This window comes from Leptopilina boulardi, unplaced genomic scaffold (genome assembly GCF_019393585.1).
Source record: "Leptopilina boulardi isolate dan_hultmark-lab unplaced genomic scaffold, ZJU_Lbou_2.1 LbouV2_66, whole genome shotgun sequence".
Taxonomy (NCBI): domain Eukaryota; kingdom Metazoa; phylum Arthropoda; class Insecta; order Hymenoptera; family Figitidae; genus Leptopilina; species Leptopilina boulardi.
Window position 1 is genome coordinate 342,409 of NW_026138012.1, and position 23,183 is coordinate 365,591.

The 23,183-nt window shown below is 33.9% G+C and overlaps 1 protein-coding gene across 2 annotated transcripts in view; it reads left to right on the forward strand.

The window, feature by feature from the left end:
- Positions 1-23,183, forward strand: part of LOC127290437 (amyloid-beta-like protein) — a 694,733-nt gene that overhangs the window by 248,200 nt on the left and 423,350 nt on the right. For both annotated transcript variants that reach the window (XM_051318992.1, XM_051318991.1), the window contains exon 8: positions 10,665-10,872. In XM_051318992.1, coding sequence (XP_051174949.1) covers positions 10,665-10,872 — 208 coding nt within the window. The remainder of the gene's footprint in view (positions 1-10,664; positions 10,873-23,183) is intronic.

Sequence of the window (23,183 nt, forward strand, 5' to 3'; positions counted from 1 at the left end):
ATTTTTTATTTATTAAAATTATAATTTTTATTAAGAATGATGTAAACGGCCCTACTACAAATCCTTAACCTTTTGAAAATCCTCGTACATGATATGGTACAAGTTTATGCGTAAAAATGTGAACAAAAAAAGGAGACATACATACTTATACACGTACCCAAATTTTTGAATTTTGAATAAAGAACATGTACAAGAACATGCACAAGTTAATGCAGAAGCAAGTGGCGAGTTTTTTTGATGAATTAAAGTTCCCGGTAATTTCCTGTTAAATTTTCTTGATTTTTTCTAAAAAAAATTTGTTTAATTTTTAATGACACGATGTATTTGTATAAAAAATTTTTCTTTATAGATTCAATAAATTTTTTTAATATCCAAAAAAATTCACACATTAACGATAATTTTCTCGGTTATTTATTAATTTTAGAAACCTGGTAACTCAACACTCGGGCAAGTTAACAAGTAAAAAATTTCTTTCTTGTGTATACATGGAAAAAATAAGTCAGCAAAACTTTCATAAACTAGTATTTCACTTTTGGACGGGAACGAGAGTTGTTCAAAAAGTATAGACACAGTTTATTAAGAAAACAAAACTAATTATAAAAATGTGAACTGTGTATACGAGCCGATGCTCAATGTGCTCTGATGTTTCGGAATCAGTTTATCAAACTTTCATAAACTCTCAGCTAGAACTTAAGTACGTGCACCAAAGATTTCGTAACACTTATATGCATAAAAATTCGACGACAGTCAACCAAACGCTTGTAAACTCACAAAAAATTTAGAAAAATTAAAAAAAATTTCACATTCAGGGGTATTTTTTGGTATTTTTTACTTAATTTGTACATCACTTGAAACACAATTATTAATATCTTATATACGCACTATACACAATTTTATTGACATTAAAATTCGGAATTCGCTTCCGCGGGATTCGAACCTACCTAATCAAGATATATAACGCATTTTGTCTTAGCAACTAACCGCCGCGGCTATCGAGAGCCACGCGAACGAAGAAGTTAATTTCACTGATCAACACTGACCAAGCTACTAACTGCGCATGTTTGGAATTTTAGAAAAAGTCTACGATTCTTTCGTTGACTGCTGTCTTAACTACTCTCTTTTATGTTTCAAACTTTCGAACCTCAATTATTACAATGTTGTAAAACTTTTTATAGAAATTCGACAATCTTTAAACAATATTATTAAAAACTGTTCAATATAGATTAACAAACTGATCTTTCTATACAGTTTGTAAATAATTTCTTGACTCTGTTTCACTTTTTCGGTAAAGTTTATGCTTCATTACTAAAAAGTGTATGAAACGTTTAAAAATTTGTGCCCCGTCCAAAAGTGAAATACTAGTATACGAAAGTTTTGCTGACTTATTTTTTCCGTGTATAATAAAAATTTTAAAAAAATTTTTCAAGTGTTTATAATGGGGAAAAAATTATGACAGAGGCATGAATCAACGTATGACACTCCGTAATTTGTTTTTAGTCAATAAAAAAAAACGAAAATTTGAACCATTTTTAGAAAAACGCGATTATCTCGGAAACTAGACCGGACAAAGTGGGAAATTTTCATGCTGACATCTACATATATATTTTATTCAATATTTTGCATAATTATAATAAAGATTTAAACATAAATATAGATTGTACTGTCTTTGTTTATTTTAACACCAAATCGCAAATGTAAAATAATAGATTTGTGAAACTCGTTCGTGAGCATAATGTGAAGAATCAAGATGATTCGTACAAAATAGGGATCTAATTAGTTAACTTTTTAATTGAGTCCGCGTGACGAGATATTATTTGATGATTTCTTCAAAAAGCATATAACATTTTAGAAAATTAACTCTTTATTTATATTTTTTACTATTATTAAGCTCATTTTTTGGAAAAAACGGTTTTCAAAAAATTGAAATTAAAAAATTTTTAGTAAACAATAAAAAACATATAATACCTATATATTATGTATACTTGCCTGATTCCATTATAAGTTCTCCTTTTCGAATTTTTATTTCTCCCTTTTTGTCAGGGAATTCAAATTGCATTAAAACTCCCAGTTTAATTTCGGAATCGTCAGTGATTAATAACGCCTTTTTATCAATAATATAAAACCATCCGTCCTCAGTAAAAGCATCTACTAAAAATTTTCGTTCTTGATCTTCATCGTTTGACATTTCTTTAAAAATAACCAATTAAAAAACCAATAAAAATAACCATAACCAAGTCGGATAAAAATGAGTAGAGATAAAGCACCCAGGTGACACGGCCTATGTTACCAAACGAAAAAAATGGAACGACTATTCAAAGTGTTTATCGTAGCGCTAGCAGTACTTTGGCCTGCTAAATTGAGAACATAATTTTTATAAAAATACAGATACACCACAAAATGTCTATATAAATAAATCAGGATTTATTAAATTTTTTGTTTTATTCATATTTTACTTCTATTTATCGTCGTTTCATTTATTTCTCTTTAACATTTTATTTTCAAGTCAGGCATACTTTCAAGTATAGGGATCTGAAATCGCAGAGAATTATGGGAAAATTGAGCCAGTTGCGTCAGACATCTTGGTTATCTATCTCTTTTCTGAACGTAATGTTAAAAAGAGACAGAACGAAAAATGGCTGACACAACTGGGTCGACACCAGATGGCGTATCGCAGTTCTGCAGTTCCCTATACCTTTAACAAGTATGCAAAAATCCCAATTCAGAAACGTCCTAATATGTGACGCCGCAGGAGAAAAGGGACCTATCGCCAAAATTATGAAATTTGAGTTATTGATAATATTTAATAGATTTTTTATTGCCCTTTCACATAAAAAAGTCAAATTTTGTTTATATCTATTATTTTTTGTGCAATTATTTATTAAACATGGTCATGTTTTGTGTTTACAAAGTCAGCTGTGAGGCAGTCAAGAAAACCGGCCCCTCTACTTCTCACACTATTGTATTCACTATGTCCGTGTGACTCGCTTTTTTCGTTCAACTTCGGTTATGTCCGCTCGCTTTGTTTAAGGCTGGATATTCACGAAAATCTCTCGAATATAACCAAAGTTGCACGAAGTAACTTTATCTGAGTCGATCTCACGAATATGCGCAAATATCGGGGGTTTTCGGCAGCCGCTTAAAAGTGTTCCAGAACATTTTGTAATTGGCTGGATCCAGTAGAATCATAATGGTGATTGGATACTTGAGGGTTCCGGAACACTTTTTAGCAGCTACCATCAATGTAGTAGTGAGGTAGTAGGGATGAATTTCGATGGATCATCTCCACCAATCAGAACGTCCAACTTCAAATGCCTTTCCTGTAATATTCATGGTTTATAGGCGATAGGTCTCTTTTCTCCTGCGGCGTCACATATGTGAAGGAGCTTCTACAATAGGTCCAAGAGGCAAGTCCAAATCCAACATCCCTTGGAGTTGGATACGCGCGCAATGTATTCTCAGCTGTTGAATTTTTTAATGATCTTAATTACTCATAATTAACAAGTTTTAATTACTAATTATTAATAAAATAATTAGTAAATAGGTTATTAATTAATAATTAGTAATTAAAACTAATGAATTATGAGTAATTATAAGTTTATTGAAAAATGCAAAAGTTGAAAATACATTGCGCGCGCATCCTACTCCAACCGACTTGGAGTTGGACTTGGAATTGCCTTTCGGAGTTATTGTAGAAGCTCCTACATCCGCACTAGGGGAATACGTGGCTCTGCGTTACGAATACGTTGGGTCGGTTGCTATGGGCAACACATGCTAAATTTGACGCAACGCATTAGCAACGCAGAGCTTAGGCTGCAGTTCCATGTAAGCGTTTTGTCACAAGGCCCCTCCCCCTAAACCTTATTGGGACACGTGGTTTAAACGTTTAATTTTATTTTATATTGTCGAAGCACTGTACATATACGAATATCAGTATTTAATTTTTACATTCTCATCATATTAAGAAAGTATTACATTTGCCCGATTTTGACCAATCTCTAATTCTTGTAAATCTCCACGTTTCAAGACTACCTCATGCCAAAAAATAAGTTTTAAACAAATGTCTGTCTGTATGTAATTATTTAATTTAATTTGCACTTTAAGTACACCAAAATTTCGCCTAAGTTCGTTGGACAGACTATTTCGTTCAAAAACAAAAAAATTATTTAAATTTTTAATTTTCAACAATTTTGATTTTTCAAGAAAAATTTTTTTTCAATTTTGTTTTATTTGTTTATTTATTTACAGGACTTCAAAAATAAAGTACCCTTTAAATACAAATTGTATAATATACCTATATGTATAACGCTGCTATTTAGGTAAGAAAGAAACTAATTATTAAATAATAGATTACGCAGTGATGTACTAAATGCGTCTAACTTAATATTTAAAAAATCAATGTCATTAGCAACCTCATTCGCTTTTATAGATAATCTGTCAATGACAGAGTTAATTCCGTAATTTGTACGATGGTATTGTATTTGAAACAGTACATAATGTCTGGAATGACGTTTTGGAATAGAAAATTTAATGAGTGATAGTAGGGGGGGCAATCAATGTATCCCGTTAAAGATTTAAAAAAGAAAAGTAAATCAAAATAGTCAAATCTAGATGTAAGTCTGGGTATGTTTGACAATGAACGTAAGCTGTCATATTCATATCAAAATCTGTAAAAACGAACATTAGTTTGTCTAGAAAAGAACCGAAGGAAACGATTTTGAACTCGTTCGATTCTAATAATGTGAAGCACGAGCTAAAGCCAAGCCTCGAGCCATACGTAAGCCTTGAGCCTAACGTGATCCTCGAGCCAAACTTAAGCCTTGAGCCATACATGAGCCTCGAGCGAAACTCTAGCCTTGAGCTTAACGTGAGCCTCGAGCCAAACTCAAGCCTTGAGCCTAATGTGAGCCTCGAGCCAAACTTAAGCCTTGAGCCATACGTGAGCCTCGAGCCAAACTGAAGTCTTGAGTCTAACTCAAGCCTTAAGCCAATGCCAAACCATGAGCCTAAAACTTAGTTTTTTTGTCACTTTTTAAGCTTTCAACATGGTGTAGCTCAGAAGGACTTGATTCTTGGAGGTTTTGACCTCAATATTTTTTGTTCTGGAGGTGATAATCTACAAAACTGCAAAGTTTAAAAAAATTTGACTGAAAATTTTTTTTTCCTATAGCGTGTGCGGGGTCCTTTAGCCGACCGTCGGCCCGACTTGAGCCGACCATTAAGAAGTGGGTTTCTTAATATTTTGGCTGCCACAGTTTTATTAATCACCATTTTGTTTAAAGTATATCCCAACTGTGATTGCTAAATCACAAGTCATGTCAACCGACGATCTCATATTCGGCCCAAATAGGGCGACCAAGGTTGGCCCAACTGTGGCTGCCCAAGTCATGCCGACCATTGTCCCTCAAAGTTGGCCCAACTAGGGCTGCCGACCGTCGTGCCGGATGGTTGGCCCAACTATGGCAGCCACAGTTGGCCTGACTATGGGGGACTATGCTGACTGTATTTTTAGAAATTTTAAATAAGAATTAAAATTTTAATTATCATAAATTAATATAATAATAATAATTAATATTATAGTATTAACAAAATAATTCTTTAAAAAAATTACCTATTTCAAATTATTTAATAAATATTCTATTTTATAATAAAATAATAATGAACAATTTATTTCATATCGAATCACTTTGGCGTTGGCAAAAAATTATTATAAAAATAAAACTTATTTAGATAAGAAAATTAATCAACCGTCGTCTCCAACGGTTGGCCCAACTATGGCAGCCTAGGTCATGCCGACCATAGTTCCCCATAGTCGACCCAACTGTGGGTGCCTTAATCATGCCGGCCATTGTTTTCCATAGTTAAACCCACTAGGGCTGCCAAGGTTGGTCTAACTGTGGCTGCCGACCGTCGTGCCAGATGGTCGGCCCAACTAGGGCTGCCGACGTTGGCAGCCATAGTCGGGCCACCTTTGCGTGACAATATTTACCATGCTCGGCCCAACTAGGGCGGACGACTCTCGTGCAGCCCTAGTTGGGCCGACCATGGGCGAACCAACCATCGGGGTTTTTGGAGTCTATGAATCCAAATTTTGAATTTGTTAAATCTGTCCTTAAATTTGTATTCACCGTCTCCAAAAACCCCATATCACCGAATTTTGAACGAACCGAATCAATTTTAAATTTTTCTGTCATGTTGGGTGGCCATATTGTGTCCACCATTTTGGTTTTTTTAAATCTGACCTTAAATTTGGATTTAGCGACCCCAAAACTTTTAATACAATGATTTGATATTTTTTGGAAACTTTTTTTTTACTGTTTTGGGCCCACAAACGATTTTTCTACTAGAATTTGAATGGTTTAAAATTAAAATAATTTTTTAATTAATTTAGGAGTCTGTTCTAGACTAGAATTTTTGTCATTGTGTTTTTTTATATTTATTCAAATTACTTTGAATTAACACAAATAAATATAATTCACTCAAAAAATTAGAAATTTTTTTTGGCGTGTTTTTTGTACATAATAATTTACAAATAAATAAAGTTATCATATTTCGGAAGTTATCAATTGAAGGTTTACGTGCGAAAACAAGATTTTGAGAAAAAGTTAACAAGTTAATATTGATAATCAAAATTTTTTTTAATGCATTTGCAGACAAAAAAAATTCAAATAGTAGGAGGTGTCAGGGAAAACTCATAAAATTGACCATTTTCTATCTCCCAAAATTTCAAAAAAGTCAAAAAATTTTTTGGGGTGATTTTACTATCTAGAAGGACAACAATTTCCTTAATTTTCACTTTTTTTTCGAGAAATCAATTTTTTAACTCAGGACATTACACGTAAAATGCCTCTTACATAAATTGTACGAGAAAATTTTTTAGGAATAAAAACATGAGGGCGGAACCTCACATAAATTAAAAATTTTTCATAATTCATTTACTTTAAAGTTATTTTTTTTAAATTTTCAATTATTTTTTTCTTTTACTCAATTGAAAGTATTTCGAAGGGGAATAACTTATTTTATTAAAAAAATTTTGTTCGTTGATTTTCGTTACCTAATTACAAGGTCTAGACAATCCACGGCGCAAAATTAAAGAACTAAGTTTGAACAGCAGTAGCGCCGCTTTTCTCTTTTTTTGTTGAATAAAAAATGTATTTTAATACATTTAAGCCTTGTTTATATAATTTAACTCATTTTTATAAAGACTATTAGATCTACTTTCTGATAGTATAATTAATACAATCCTTTAATGTAATCGAGGAATTTTTTAATTATACAGGGTAGATAAAAAGTAATTAATGATACTAGGTTTTTTAATTGTAATAGACAAACGGAGCGCGTAGCGCGACGTTACGACAATGTGCGCGAAGCGCACATTAATATCAAACCGCGAAGCGGGGCGACTGTCCTTCGCGCGCCCCTGGGCGCTCTCAAACTAGCGAGCGAAGCGCGTGATGAGAATGTGGCCGCCCCCGCAGAGGGCTACCAGATTCTTTTTATTTTAAGTGAAGAGTGCCGGTTGTGGGCACCCCTACATAATTTTTGACAGCAAATAGATATTGCTGATCTGAATATAGTCAATTTTGAAACAGTGAGCAGAATCAAAATATCTTGAAAAAATGAAGGAAAAAGTGATTTTCTACTTTTTTTCAAGTGTGTTAAATAGGTGTAAATTATTAAAAAAAAGGTGAATGCAATTTTTTTGTTCCCTCGCACACAGCACATAAAATTTCCTGAATTTGTCCTGAATATTTCATTGAAAGATTCGAAATATTTCAATGAAAGGTCCATGAAATTTTGATGCAAGCAATGAAATGTCCGCCTATAAGAAATATTGCAGTTTCGATTGTGCGAAAAATTTCAGCGAAATGTTCAGGAAATGTGAGGATGAAAAATTACTGACATATTATTTTTTAATTTTTGCAAAATAAAAAAATGAAATACGTTACAAATTTTTAAGTGAAATATTTTGAAAAGATTATTCATTAAAATTCTAGAAATATCGAAAGGAAATTTTTCTAAATTGTTAAAAATACATATTTAGGCAATAAGATCCGGATATATTTGTGAAAAATATAAAAATGAATTACAGAAATAAATTGCGGTAGTGATTGTGAAAATATGTGACAAAATTAGTTGACCGATAGTAAACCTTTGTAAAAGAAAAAAATTTTCGATAATGATGCCTTAAATTATAACTTACAAATGAATCTTAAATTTAACATATCTCAAAATGTCTTAAATCGACGTATGCCGTCTTTCCGGCGATCGGTTCATATGTACATTTTGTCATTTGCAATTTTAGACAAATTAAATTTTAAACATTTGAATACTCTGAAAAATAGAAATGTTCTCAAATGACAATTCTGCGAAACAAATTTTTTGTTCAATAATAATTATGCAGTAAATTAAGAATTCAATTAAAAAGTTACGAATATTGAAAGTCTAGTCAAGTAAAATTTGTAACAAATTGACTTTTATAGTATATTCTTGCGTACCTCAGCGGATCTTATTTATTTTAAGTATTCTATTTTTATACTTACTGTTCATATATATTAATTCGCTTGTTGCATCTTACGTGTAATAATTTCTTTATAATAAATAAATTGTCACTATTTAACTAAATAAACAAATTTTGTCACATATTTTCACAATCACTACCGCAATTTATTTCTGTAATTCATTTTTATATTTTTCACAAATATATCCGGATCTTATTGCCTAAATATGTATTTTTAACAATTTTGAAATATTTCCTTTCGATTGTAATGATTTTCACAATGAATACAAGAAATAAATGCGATTAATCAACCAATAAATTTACTTTGATAATAATTAATCTTACTAAATTGTTTTTACAATTTGTATAAAAATTTCATTTAGAATTTACCTATAAGACATAAAATTATCTGACTGCCAATCCTTCCATTTACTAAATTTAAACAAAGTTATACAATTTCATACACATACGCACACATTGATAGACACACATAAGACAAGACCCAACGCTTTAAACAGTATATATGCGAATTTCGTCAATAAGTATATATATAGCAACTATGCGCACCTACGCATATCAATGCTCAAGAAAATAATCAAATTATAATTATTCCTTCTCACCACAAAGTTAAATCGAGCCGATGATCGCTCGCCAAATTAGTGGTCCTATTTTTTACTCCTGGAATAAAATAGCGCCACGATTTTGGAAATAGGAATGGTTGTAGTTTATCCTTCCTTAGGCGATACGGATGAATCGATGAGCAGATATTTAATTTTTCGTTCACCGATAAAAATATTCAGCATCGATTATCCGTCCACTTAATTCTTAATTCCAATTGCAGCACTATCCAACTTTATGCTGGATAAGAGAATCATGGGGATTCAATTCTCCCTTTTATCCAAAGCGTAACAAAAAAACCACGCTGCAACATAACCGCTGCGTTAAATATTATAATTTAAATATAAAAAATTCAATTAAACGCTGATTTACCTAATATCGTGGTTGTATACATATAAGGTGCTAATCGCTGTCCTCAAATAATTATCAATATCACATATATATCTAAACACTTATAACGGTCTTTACTATAATCTTTTCAATTTTATACTGCCACTCGAATTAACAAAATTCACAAAATTTCTTTTCTCCACTTAATTGAATCCCCACTTATACTAAGCACACTCATTCATACCTTCACACATACATTCTAACACTCACATACATTAATCTCGCTACACGATATTTCTAGAATTTTAATGAATAACCTTTTCAAAATATTTCACTTAAAAATTTGTAACATATTTCATTTTTTTATTTTGCAAAAATTAAAAAATAATATGTCAGTAATTTTTCATCCTCACATTTCCTCAACATTTCGCTGAAATTTTTCGCACAATCGGAACTGCAATATTTCTTATAGGCGGACATTTCATTGCTTGCATCAAAATTTCATCTTTCTATCGAAGAAGAGTCATATAAAACTATCCTTTACAGCTGATCCAGCCCGGACAGTATAAACGAATGAAAGAATTCAAAGATTATTATAGTAATTTTGTGGTTTAATTTTGAATTTTACCAAAAAATCAAAACCACATAAATTGTTGGTCTTTTTAAAAAAAAGGTGCATGTTCCGGTTGTGGGCACCCTTGTTTTTTTCAATTAATGCAGTTCAAAAATTCCATATATTTTTTATAATATTAAGTTCATAGTGCAGGTATGTGCTTTACAGGGATTGTAGTTGTAATTTAAAACTAAAATTAATTCCAAGAAAATGGCTCTATCAAATTTTCTTTCATTGTTAAAAATACTCAATTATTGTCAATAACGCGAGTTTTCTTATCATTTGACCTCTTTTTCTCAAAAATAATAGCTTAGGATAACTTTTAATTTATGGATTTAAAAAAATCTTAAAAAGATTAAAAATTAAATCTTCCATAAATAGATTCGACACTTTCTGCACAAAAATCAGTGCTCTCCTATGTAATCAATAAAAATATTATAATTTTATTCTTTAAGTTTATTTGAGTTCTCCTTGGTCGATTTTTTCTTTTATGCTTTTAAATAATTGAGGTATCATTGAAAAAATATTTAAAAAATTGAAAGTGAAAAAACTTTTGAATTGGACTGAGTTAAAGCTCATTATGGAGAGTAATATTTATTTTTTCAGGAAAATTTCAACGTCAGTTTCATCAGTAGAAAAAAAATACTATGAGACGACAGTACTGTTTCCTGTAAGTACAGTTATTTCAACGACTCCTCAAATACAAGGCACTCAGGACCCATACATGACTAATTTTGATCCAAGATCAGAACATAAAAGTTACAAACAGGCGCAAATGAGATTAGAAGAGGTTCATAAAGAAAAAGTAACTAAGGTAATAAATATATGTTTTTTGTTAAAACTGGTTGTTGAGCAACATTAATAAAATGAAAAGGCTTAGAACATTTGTTTGTGATTTTAAATTATATTGTGACAACACTACGCGAGATTTTATATTAATAATCATAATAATTGTTTTTACGTGAGTACGATTCACGAAGGAAGCACATTTAATGGTCATAACTAAGTTAACCCCTTGGGTGTCGATGACGTGTATACACGTCATGGAATAGGTGGGCTCAAAGTGTCGATGACGTGTATATATACGCACATAAATTTTGAGAACAATAATAAGACGGAATTGGCCTAAAATTTGTTACTCGGGGGTTTTTGGGGTCTCTAATTCCGAATTTGATGTCAGAATTACAAAATTTCAAAATTCAAAATGGCGGATCCAATATGGCGACCAAAAATTTTGAAAATTGACCATATTCGTTTGAAACTCGTTACTCGGGGGTTTTTGGGGTCTCTAATTCCGAATTTGATGTCAGAATTACAAAATTTGAAAATTCAAAATAGCGGATCCAATATGGCGACCAAAAATTTTTAAAATTGACCATATTCGCTTGAAACTCGTTATTCGGGGGTTTTTGGAGTTTTTAATTCCGAATTTGGTGTCAAATCGGAAAAATTACAAATGGCGTATCCAATATGGTGATCAAATATGTTGACAATTGACCAAATTTGTCTGAAACTTATTAGTCACAATGTTTTGTCATTCATTTTGTTTATTCTTATTTATGTCATATTCGCTTAACGTGTTTGTCAATTGTTTTATTATCAGCACTGTTTAAGTGATGACAGTCTTTTTATTTCGTTTCCTTTTCCTTCAGAGACCATCAGTGCTCTGTTTTACGCGATTAGTTAGCAATTGTTTTTTCTCATCTCCATCCCGGCTTGTCCTGTTATTTGGGTCTTGCCTCCAAAGTACTGTCACTGTCATTTATGTTTAACGCGATTGTCAATTGTTTTATTCTTTACGCTGTTTAAGTGGTGACTCTGCCATATTGGCTCCGCCATTTTGAATTTTTGAAATCTGACTTTAGATTCGTAATCAGAGACCCCAAAAACCCCCGAGTAACAATTTTTAAGTATTTTAAAATCATTTTTGCCATTTTTTGAAAAATCGTCCACATTGGCTCCGCCATTTTGAATTTTTTAAATCTGACTTTGGAATCGTAATCAGCGACCTTAAATACCATAGTATACATATTTGTACAAATTTTGGTCATTAAAAAATTTACTGACATTTTGGGTCCACTTATGAGATTTTGGCCTCGACTGCGAAGGGGTTAAAGGTCAAAGAAAAAAAAAATATGGGTCATTCCATGTGAAAAGGCAAATGGATTTGTCCACTCGTGGTTTAAAGCAATCGCAAAGTCTTAGGGCTTAAAATTTAGCATTTTTTATGTAGAATCGAATACCGAGTGGCTGATTTTAAAATTTTCAAAATGGCGGCCACCACAGGCTGGAATGTGACGTAAAAAAAGCTTTTTTTTATTTAAATTGGAAAAACTTTTACATTTTCAGAACAAAATTATTCAAAACAACTACTTTTCATATTTGTGAGTTGACAGAACACAAACATATGGTCAGAACTAAAAAATCCAAAATGGCGGAACCAAGATGGCGGATTAATTTTTGAAAATTCAATAAATTCAACTGAATTCAGTTGAATGGTGTTAATCGGGGGTTTTCGGGGTCGCTGATTACAAATCTGATGTCAGAATTGAAAAATTCAAAATGGCGGATCCAATATGGCGGCCGAAATATAAAAAAATGAGTCAATTCGCTTGAAACGTGTTACTCGGGGGTTTTCGGGGTCGCTGATTACGAATCTGAAATCCATTTTTGAAAATTCAAAATGGCGGATCCAATATGGTGTACGAAAAAATTAAAAATCACTTGAATTGAAACGAAATTCGTTACTCAGGGGTTTTCGGGGTCGCTGATTACGAATCTGAAGTCAGAATTAAAAAATTCAAAATGGCGGACCTAATAGGGCGTATGATTAATAAAAAAAACCATTAGAAATGTTTAAAACTTGTTACTCTGGAGATTTTTAAGTTGTAGATCACGAATTTGTCAGCGGAGATTAAAGAAGAAAAATATTAATTAAAAAAAGCGCTGAATACGAATCAAAGGTCGGAATTAAATAATTTTAAAATATCGGATCCTATATGGCGGAAGATTTTTTCAAAAAATGGCTAAGGACTTTGGCTTAATACTATATTTATCAAAAGAAAAGTCCTGAAAAGGACTGATTAAAATTGGTTTTAATGCTATTTCTCAAAATAAAAGTCCTAAAAAGGAATGATTGAAATTGGTTTTAATGCTATTTATCAAAATAAAAGCCCTGAAAAGGACTGATTGAAATTAGTTTTAATGCTATTTATCAAGATAAAAGTCCTAAAAAGGACTGATTGAAATTAATTTAAAAATTTTAGACTCTGCAAAAGTTTTTAAAATTCTTTAGAATGTAGAAAAAAATTTATTAAAAGAGAAGACGAAAATGAAATAAAGATATAAGGAAAAATAAATGAATGAAAAGGAATTAAGTAGATTCTACTGTAAGTATATCGGATCTAGACTGTATTTATTAACGTTGAGAAAAAGTATTTTCTAGTATGGTGATAACTGCACAACCGTAGTCGTAGTGAGATAGTAATAGTAAATAGTTTGATGTTCTGTCCGTCCTCTGTAGCTCCGTGTGGAGGGGGCAACTGCATGATGGCGTCGATTAGAGGGCTGATTGGCTCAAGCTATCACGTGAGAATCGCGCAGGCGCACAGTGGTAAGGAATGCAAAGTTTTGTACAAAATTCTGCTGACAATAGAAATCTTGACCATTTTCAATTTTTTTCGAAATACTGAAGAAGGATTTTGCTACAAGCCTTTTGCAACATAGCCTCATAAAATTGATTTAATATCTTGAATAATCAATCCTACCTAAAAAAGCATGATCAAGAAGTCACGATTTAAAGAATTTAATACTCTCGAAATTTTTTTTTCTAGGTCAGAAATTAAAGAGGGCTTAATGCTCTTTAAGATTTTACCATTGTGAATTTTTATTATAAATTTTTAATAACCAGCGTATATACCCGACCGCATCAGAAAACCATATTTTTAAGAAAGTCCGTTAAAATTCGAATTTGGCGATCCCCAACCTACGAGAAAGAATATTCATTTTTTTAGTCATTTTTTGAAAAAAGTTTCCGCCATATTGGATACACCATTTTGAATTTTTTATTTCTGACCTTTGATTCATATTCAGCGACCCCAAAAACCATTGAGTAGCAATATTCAGTTTATTTAATCGATTTAAAAAAAATCTTCTGCCATATTGGATCCGCCATTTTGAATTCTGACCTTTGATTCGTATTCAGCGATTTTTTTTATTAATATTTTTCTTCTTTAATCTCTGCTGACAAATTCGTGATCTACAACTTAAAAAACTCCAGAATAACAAGTTTTAAACATTTCTAATGGTTTTTTTTATTAATCTTACGCCCTATTAGGTCCGCCATTTTGAATTTTTTTAATTCTGACTTCAGATTCGTAATCAGCGACCCCGAAAACCCCCGAGTAACGAATTTCATTTCAATTCAAGTGATTTTTAATTTTTTCGTACGCCATTTTGGATCCGCCATTTTAAATTTTCAAAAATGGATTTCAGATTCGTAATCAGCGACCCCGAAAACCCCCGAGTAACACGTTTCAAGCGAATTGACTCATTTTTTTATATTTCGGCCGCCATATTGGATCCGCCATTTTGAATTTTTCAATTCTGACATCAGATTTGTAATCAGCGACCCCGAAAACCCCCGAGTAACACCATTCAACTGAATTCTGTTGAATTTATTGAATTTTCAAAAATTAATCCGCCATCTTGATTCCGCCATTTTGGATTTTTTAGTTCTGACCATATGTTTGTGTTCTGTCAACTCACAAATATGAAAAGTAGTTGTTTTGAATAATTTTTGTCTAAAAATGTAAAAGTTTTTCCAATTTAAATTAAAAAACAGCTTTTTTTACGTCACATTCCAGCCTGTGGTGGCCGCCATTTTGAAAATTTTAAAATCAGCCACTCGGTATTCGATTCTACATAAAAAATGCTAAATTTTAAGTCCTAAGACTTTGCGATTGCTTTAAACCACGAGTGGACAAATCCATTTGCCTTTTCACGTGGAATGACCCATATATATAATTCTTGGTTTACCCAGGTCGACCTAGTTCAAAAATCAAAATTTGAATTCTTAGTCCTCAAGTCATTTCCGGGAACTGCTGCACAGCCTCACTTAGCAGCGTGAAACTCGACACCCACACAGAATGAATTTTGAGACGTCTGCTGTGCGGACGCTTCGAGAACTACGTGGCATGGGATGTCCCTTCACTATGCACATGTGGTGTGCATTTTCGAGACATCAAACGTTCTGGTTTCGGCGCAACTGTTAGTTCGGGCCTATGCTCACGTGGTGTCTTTCTACTCGGTGACGCAAACGCACGATCCTCATGCGAACGAAACTTCTCTTGTCTTGACTTATGCACATGAGACGTGCATTTTTTCGAGACAGGTGATATCCCCCACTTTCATACATCTGTTCGCGCGATTCCTGTATATCAGGTGACTGGGACTAGAAGTACAAGTCATGCGCGGTAAGCGACATAGCAGACGTCTCGAAATTCTTTCCGTGCATATTACATTTAATAAGTCAGCAAGTCATTAAACGTTGAGTTTTGACTCGACCTAAGTCGAATATAAACTATTATATTTATATGTTATTTTCTTTCTTCCTTTACTTTCCTCTCTTTCCATTCTTTTCTTTCCTTTTTGCGGTCATATTTGTTAAATGGCGCAACATATTTGCAGCCTCTTCCCGATTTATATAAAATATATGTGGTGCCATAGGCGACAATTCTTAATAATGAATCATTTTCTCTTATGAAAGTACCGTTAAACTGTTAAGGGGACCTTGCGGCAATTTTCCCAATCAAAAGAGTACACACAGTAACTGCCAACACTGTAAGTGTTGCAAGGGCATGAGTAACTAGAGTCTAAATTTTTTTTATGCCTATTTGTTTTGATTGTTAATCAGAAGAGAGCGTAATATGTGTGAAGACGAAAATGTCATTATGACCAAACGCAAAATGTCAAAAGGAAAATCATTATATGCATTGGATGGAATGACTACTTGGGAATTAGATAAAACATGATTAAGCAAATATCTCGAGCCGTGGGTCCAATATGTATTGGACGGTAATGGTAATATACGCACTAAGGGACTCTCCGTCTCTGAGTACTAATATAGCTATGAGGCCTGTGCTACGGACACACATGCAACCTATTGTACGCAACAACGTTACACCAACACATCGCATGCCTCCACTTGTTGCATTGGTTTTCTCTCTTCCCCTCTCCACTGAAAGCTACCGGCCTACGGACTACAGCGTTTGAAAACAAACGCACGTGCGTTCAAAACCGATAACTTACTGCTGGTACATAAATGCACTATGCCAAAATGTATGCTACGAAATAGACATTAGCCCAAAATAATTTAAACTTTTATTGCAACTCCCAGTTGACAATAAAATGTCGGAGGAATGTGAGTTGCGGGTATATTCAATATAAATGTGTACTTGTAACTTACATTAATACAAGTGTGATTCGTATGATCACATTAAATTAAAATATAACAAAAAAATGAGCCACAGTTGTGAATTAATAAAATACATGATATATTGTGGTTTATAATTTAGTGGAAGAATAAATACACAAAATGTTAGTTTCTAGTAGCATTTCCGTTCCTACGGAGACCAGAGTGAGATTCAAAAACGTCAGCAAAATGCGACGTCCAATGAGCCGCGTGCATCTTCCCTTTTCTCAATTGTTTAGTACCCCCAAAGTCCTAATTATCTCACCTAGACCATAAGGCAGGGACTAGAGGCATGTCGCGAAATTTCCATAAATGTAGCCCATAACTTGGGCTACACACTTTCGATTAACTTTAAATTTTGTCAGCTTGGTGCCTCCCCTAACCTCAAAATTGATAATTTTACTTTAATTAATTTTCCGGTTTGTAACAGTGTGCTGTTTCGAAGGAAACATTTACAACATGACAAAATATATTTAGAACATCTAGCTTAAACAGTTATTTTATTGCGATTTTTTGTATAATTTTTTTGTGAAGCATACGTTTTTCTTTTTGAAACATACGTTTTTTATTCTCAATTTACTCAATATGTTATTCGAAATATTTTTTCCAAAATATATTACTGAAAATAAATCGAATAAAGAAAATTTCATTTTAAAAATATTTTATTACTTGACTTATAATTCTACAGACGTATTGTAGGACTGCTAAGGAATCTTAAAATGTGATGCTCCTACTTTAAATTTTGCTTATTTTGATTTTGCTCATCTCTTCCCTGTCTGTGTTTGTTGTCACTTCTCTGAATGCTAACATCTGAATGGTCACCTTGGTTTCTAATGAAATGTAGGATAAACATTATACAGTACTTAAGCTTCGTATTATGTGAGTTATGTTTTATTTGGTGTATATATCGTTAATAAACAAGCGAAAACTAAAAGAAAAAATTTACACAAATGTAAATTACAAATGTGATAATATATTAATCGAATAATTAATAATATATTAATAATATATTATTTATATATAAGAAAATTTTATATTAGATAATTATTATTATCCTCGGAAAACTTTTTAGCCCTAGGAACTGCAATTATTAAATAAAAATAAATAAAATATTAATTAATATATTATATTAATTATTACCTGTTTACTAAATGTTATTTAGTGACTATCATTATAATAAATATAATAATTTCTTAGAAGATATTCAGAAGAAGTTCCTTAAATAGAATTATAGTTTTTAAAATCGATAAAAGATAGCCGTTTCGCGGTCAAGATTACAATAAACTATGTTTGCGTTTTAGTTATCTTGTGAATAAATAAATTTGAGACCCATTTAATAGTTCAAAAAAAATATATTTTGTAAGAATAACATAAACATAGAAAGGCGCCTGCAACAAATTAAATAAATGAACAAATACATAACTTAAAAAATTAAATTTATTTAGTAACAAAAGAAATTGAACCTTAACACTCCTCCTTAATTAATTTACTTCGTAATTTGATAAAGATTTTACGAGTCAGGGGTTTTGCGAGGATGTCGGCGAGTTGATCTGAGCTTTACACATGTTGCAGTTGAACTGTTTTTCCAATGTGTTCTTGAAGGAATTTTCTTTGTATTTCGATGTGTTTTATACCTTTTGTAATTTTTTCTTCGTCCGTATTTTCCAACATGTGTATTGAGCGAATGGCTAGGAATGGGACACAAGCGGTTCCTTAAGTAACAGTTAGCAAGCGATATACCGTAGGTGGATTATCAGGAAACGGAGACCACAGTATTCGTTGTAGATCCTGATCTTCCGGGTGTACAAGAATCTGTCGGAACATCTTAACAATGTTTGCGGTACATACAAAACGATTCATTTCATTTTCCTTTGTAGAAACTGGCGCCATTTTGTAAGACTTTTACCTTAAGTACATAGAAAAGTTATGATTTAAAACGATGCGGAAAGCCAAATTATTGTATTACAAATATTAACGGAAGACGAAACAACTTTGAACACGCGAGTCACTCGGTGCAAATAATTAATAATTTTTAAAATAAAACTCGAAATTTTCAAAAACTAAAACTTTAAACTTCTGTCACAATTTTTATTATTTTTCATTGATGATTTTTTAATACACTTTCTTCAAGATTCTGAACAATCAACCTTATGGATTTTGAAAAATTCTATTTTTTAAAAAATAAAATTTTTGTAAAACAAAAAAAATGCAGTTAAAAATAACATTTTTTCATAGTGAAATATGATTTCAGGTTTTAAAAAAATTGTTACCCCTAAACCAAACCAATTATGTTTGGTTTCAATTTGATCCTTAAAAATTCAACTTTATCCCATTCCAACAGCACAAGGATCCCTAGGAAGTGGTACCCGAAGGTCCTACATCAGGTAGGATTATGTCTAACTAATTATCGACGACGATCAACGGACCTATCTCCGGTTCGAAGAGGAAAATTGGAAGGGATGCCGATCAACTGCAGCTTTTCATGCTTGCCATGTTAAGATTAATGTAACCGGAGTAGGGATGATGAAGTTAGTCCCAGGATGTTCCGTGCAGACCAAAGATGTCACCATTCCATCTACATCGCAGCAGAGAGGTCAAACATCACTAATTTATAAAACTGAGTTGCACGTAGACGTCATGCAGGTTTCACCCATGCTGACCTCGCAATAGCTCTCGAAAACCGGCGAGTAGAAGAGAGCAACGCTGAATCAAAAATGTCTAATTTCGAAGCTACCTCGAAAACACTTGATGAATTGAAACAAGAGCTACAAGACTTTCCTATTCAGAGGTAGGCCACGGACAGACAAACGACCCTAGTCTATGAGTCGTACTGTGGCTCGATGCTGATCATCATATGCATCTTGGTGTACCTATGCCGAAATCCTATTTCGAGTGGAACCAGCCGTCTCTCAAACATCCTAAGGCCTAAAAAGAAGCAGCGTGAATGAGGTAGCTGCTAATTGCCGGTTCGAGTCAACAGGAAACTATGCTGTGATCTCAAGTCCCAAGGTCAACTGCTCGGCATCATCTCGGTGTCCTACCATCAACGAGATCAAAGATTCCACAGTAAACTGTGCAGGATCATTGAAAGAACATCATCCAATCGACATGGGGTCTTGTGATACCCCACTGTCTTCAACATCACGACAAGCGGAATTACAATTAAATTCAGTACGAAGAACATCTTGAGCAACGCTAACGCCGCCAGCAGCAACCCCGAGACCAGGCGTTCCTTTACCGACGCAACACCTACAACCATCGTAGCAAGTTAGATTAGGGTATAAAGCGATTAAGATTACATAACGGTACAGTAAACAAGTAACAATGATTTTGTGCCGGAGAGAAAAATCCGCAACTTGGAATATTAATATCCCATAAGTAATAAGAGGAACATGCGAAGGTCTTAACGATAAACCCTAAGGGTTTATTAATGGGTTACACCACTTTGACCCGCCCAAAAAATACGTTTTTTCAACAATTTTTATTGAACAATAGAAATTTTTTTAAGAAAATTAAAATACAGTAGAGTATTATACTACTCTTGAACTAAAAAAACATTTGTTTTTGTTGTTTTATCAAAAATGTCGGTCTAATAAATGATATAGCGAAGTGCTTCAAAAATGGATTGTAATCAGCTACGCCAGGTGCAAATAGCATGTCATTTCTATGCCTATAAGGTGTACTTTAAGCAAAAAAAATTTTCTGATTTTTTAAAAATTTCAAAGTGGTGTAACCCCTTAACGTTACTTAGTAATAAAATACTTGAAAATAGTTAGAAAATGTGGGGTTAGGTGCGCCAGATTTTCTAACAACTTTATACTTTTTGTTGACGAAATTCAGGTGAAATGAAAAGCACACTAAGTATTTAATAGAGAAATCTAATGTAATCAGAAAAAAGTAAATACAAAAGCGTACAACCAAAAATGGTAATGCACAATTCAAGAGACAAAAGACTGACTGACTGACTTGTGTGAATGTGTAAGTGTATAAAGAACAGTCTCTCGCGGACACCACCTAGCGCCGAAGGCTAGAGGTTGGATCAAAATTCGTCATAGATGAATTCTCAACACTTCCCCTTGGGACAACCTCTGATGCTCCTGATCCTTCCAATCCCAAAGAAAGAATGCATCGCTGATGTTTTGGTTTGGTCAGAGCCTTGGTGAGAATATCGGCAGGCATATGCTCCGATGACATGTGCTCGAGTCGAATCTCCCCTGATTTGATGACCTCTCGTACAAAGTGATGCCGAACATGAATATGCTTCGTTCGGCTGTGGAAGACTGGAAACGTTGCCAACTTTTGTACGCTGAAGTTGTCGATATACAACTTAATGGTCGACAAGTTTAAATGCCCGAGTTCTTTCAAAAATCGGCTCAGATGAAGTGCTTCTTTGGCCGCTTCGCTCAAGACCATGTACTCTGCTTCGGTGGTCGATAATGCGACGGTCTGTTGCTTCCTCGAATCTCATAGTATGGCACCGCCGCAAATCGTGAAATCGAATCCAGTAAATGATCGTCTGTCGTCAATAGATCCCGCCCAATCCGCGTCCATATGACCCATCACTTCTTTCTTGTTATGAGTGAGGAGAATCCCGAGATCGCCAGTTCCCTTTAGGTACCTCATTACTCTCCTGGCTGGATTCCATTCGGCAACTCCATATAGACCTCTTCCTCCAACTCACCGTTAAGGTATGCAGTCGTCACGTCGTATTGGCGAATGAACATTCCTGAGCTGCTACTGCAATCATGGTGCGAATGGAACAGAGATGGGCCACTGGTGCGTAGGTTTCATGGTAATCTCTTCCGTACTCTTGAGTATACCCCTGGGCAATAATTCGGGCCTTCCTTCTTTCCAATAGACCGTTCGAGCCGTACTTTTCGCCAAGTATAAATCGACTGCCGATTGTTTCCTTTGTTTCCGGTCTCTTCACCAGGTCCCAAGTATTTTTGTTTAGGATTAATTTTACTTCTTCTCCCATGGCTGACATCCACTCGCGGGATTCCGGAGCAGTTAATGCACGTTTAATTGGTATTTCTGTCAAGAGAGCAGTATCATCCTCGATTGCATTGTTGACTGCCAGGTAGGCTTTTCGCGGTCTGCCTGGAAGTCCGGTGCGTATTATTCGTTTTCTTTCCCGTCGTGGTCTAACTTCAGCTTCCCCTGGCGAAAAACCTCGGAAATCTTCTTCGTCTTTGTCATCGCTCGTTTCTCCGGTATTTGAATTGTCGCATAGATCGATTTCGATGAATGGTTCCTCGTTGGGTTTTTTCTCACAATTTTCCGAAATTGAATGTATTTGTAAAGAGACATATTCGGGAAATGGATTTTTGTCTGCTTCCTTGCAGGGAAAATAATTCTTCTGGATGAACTTTACGTCCCTGGATACGTCAACTTTTCTCTTCTCTGACACCCAAATCCTGTAGGCCTTCGATTCTTCACTGTATCCCAGAAAGATCCCATGTCCAGCTCGCGGTTCGAGTTTCCCTTTTCCTGGCTGCCTGTCCATGATATAAACCTCATTTCCGAAGCTTTTGAGATTGCTGAGATCTGGAGCACTTCCATGTCAAGTTTCATATGGAGTCAGATGGCAGTTCGTCGCGGGAGGACATCGCACATCTGAAATTTTCGAAGCTTCCTGTAAGCTTCCCAAATCATCAAGGCCAATAGATCCTTATTTGTCTCCACTGCCATTTCTTCTAGTTTGTCCACCAGGTCAAAGAATGATCGCATGTGTTCCCGTGCATCCTCACCATCGTGCATTCTCCAGGACATGAGTGTGTTCAGTAATGCAGCTTTCCGCGCCGGGCCATTGGATTGATAAATCCCTTCTAATTTGGTCCAAATCGCGCGGGCAGTTTCGCATCCTTTTATCTGCTTCATTTCCGAGGGGTTTATGGCAAGTACTATATCTGATTGTGATTTTAGGTCAGCTTCGATCCACTTGTTCGAAGCTTCCGCCGAAGCTGCATCGCCTGCCACCACCGCGGGTTTTGCGATGTTGCCACTAACATACCCCCACATCATCTACCTTTAATTGGTTATACCGTCTATGTCTTCGAGTATTAGGCATCGTGCCGAGTCCATCAGTTTCTGTTAGACAGTCGTTGGAAGTAGACAGTGAATACATTTAGCCTCATTCACTTTAAAAAAAATGTACTTTTTAAAAGGATTATATTGTATATTATACTGAAGTATGGACCATCTAGGGTTAATAACAATTTGTAAAAAGAAAGTAGCGGTATATTTTCCAGTCTCTTCTGGAAAATATCGGCAATTAGGACGGAACGATCCCATAAATTCAAACAAGGTTCTTCAGGCCTTTGCAGTTTGGACTTTCGAGAACCTCTGAAATTTAAGCCATCTTAAAAGCCCGGTGTGTTGTTATAATTATTTTTAATAATAATTATCTCAAAATAAATAATGTATTTTACATTCTTTTGCATTTATGAAGTTTTCTGTTGCCTCGTAAAAAATAGTTAATTTAATTTTTTTTAAATAATTATTAGAACTGCATAGTTTTAATAATTCTAAAAGGCGGCAGCAAGAAAATTCCAAAAAATTTATTTTCCTGTGCATTTTTGATTGGTAGACAGTTTTCCCATGGACATTTTTCCCAAAAACGAGTCGTTTTTCCCAATAAGAAATTTTCTTAC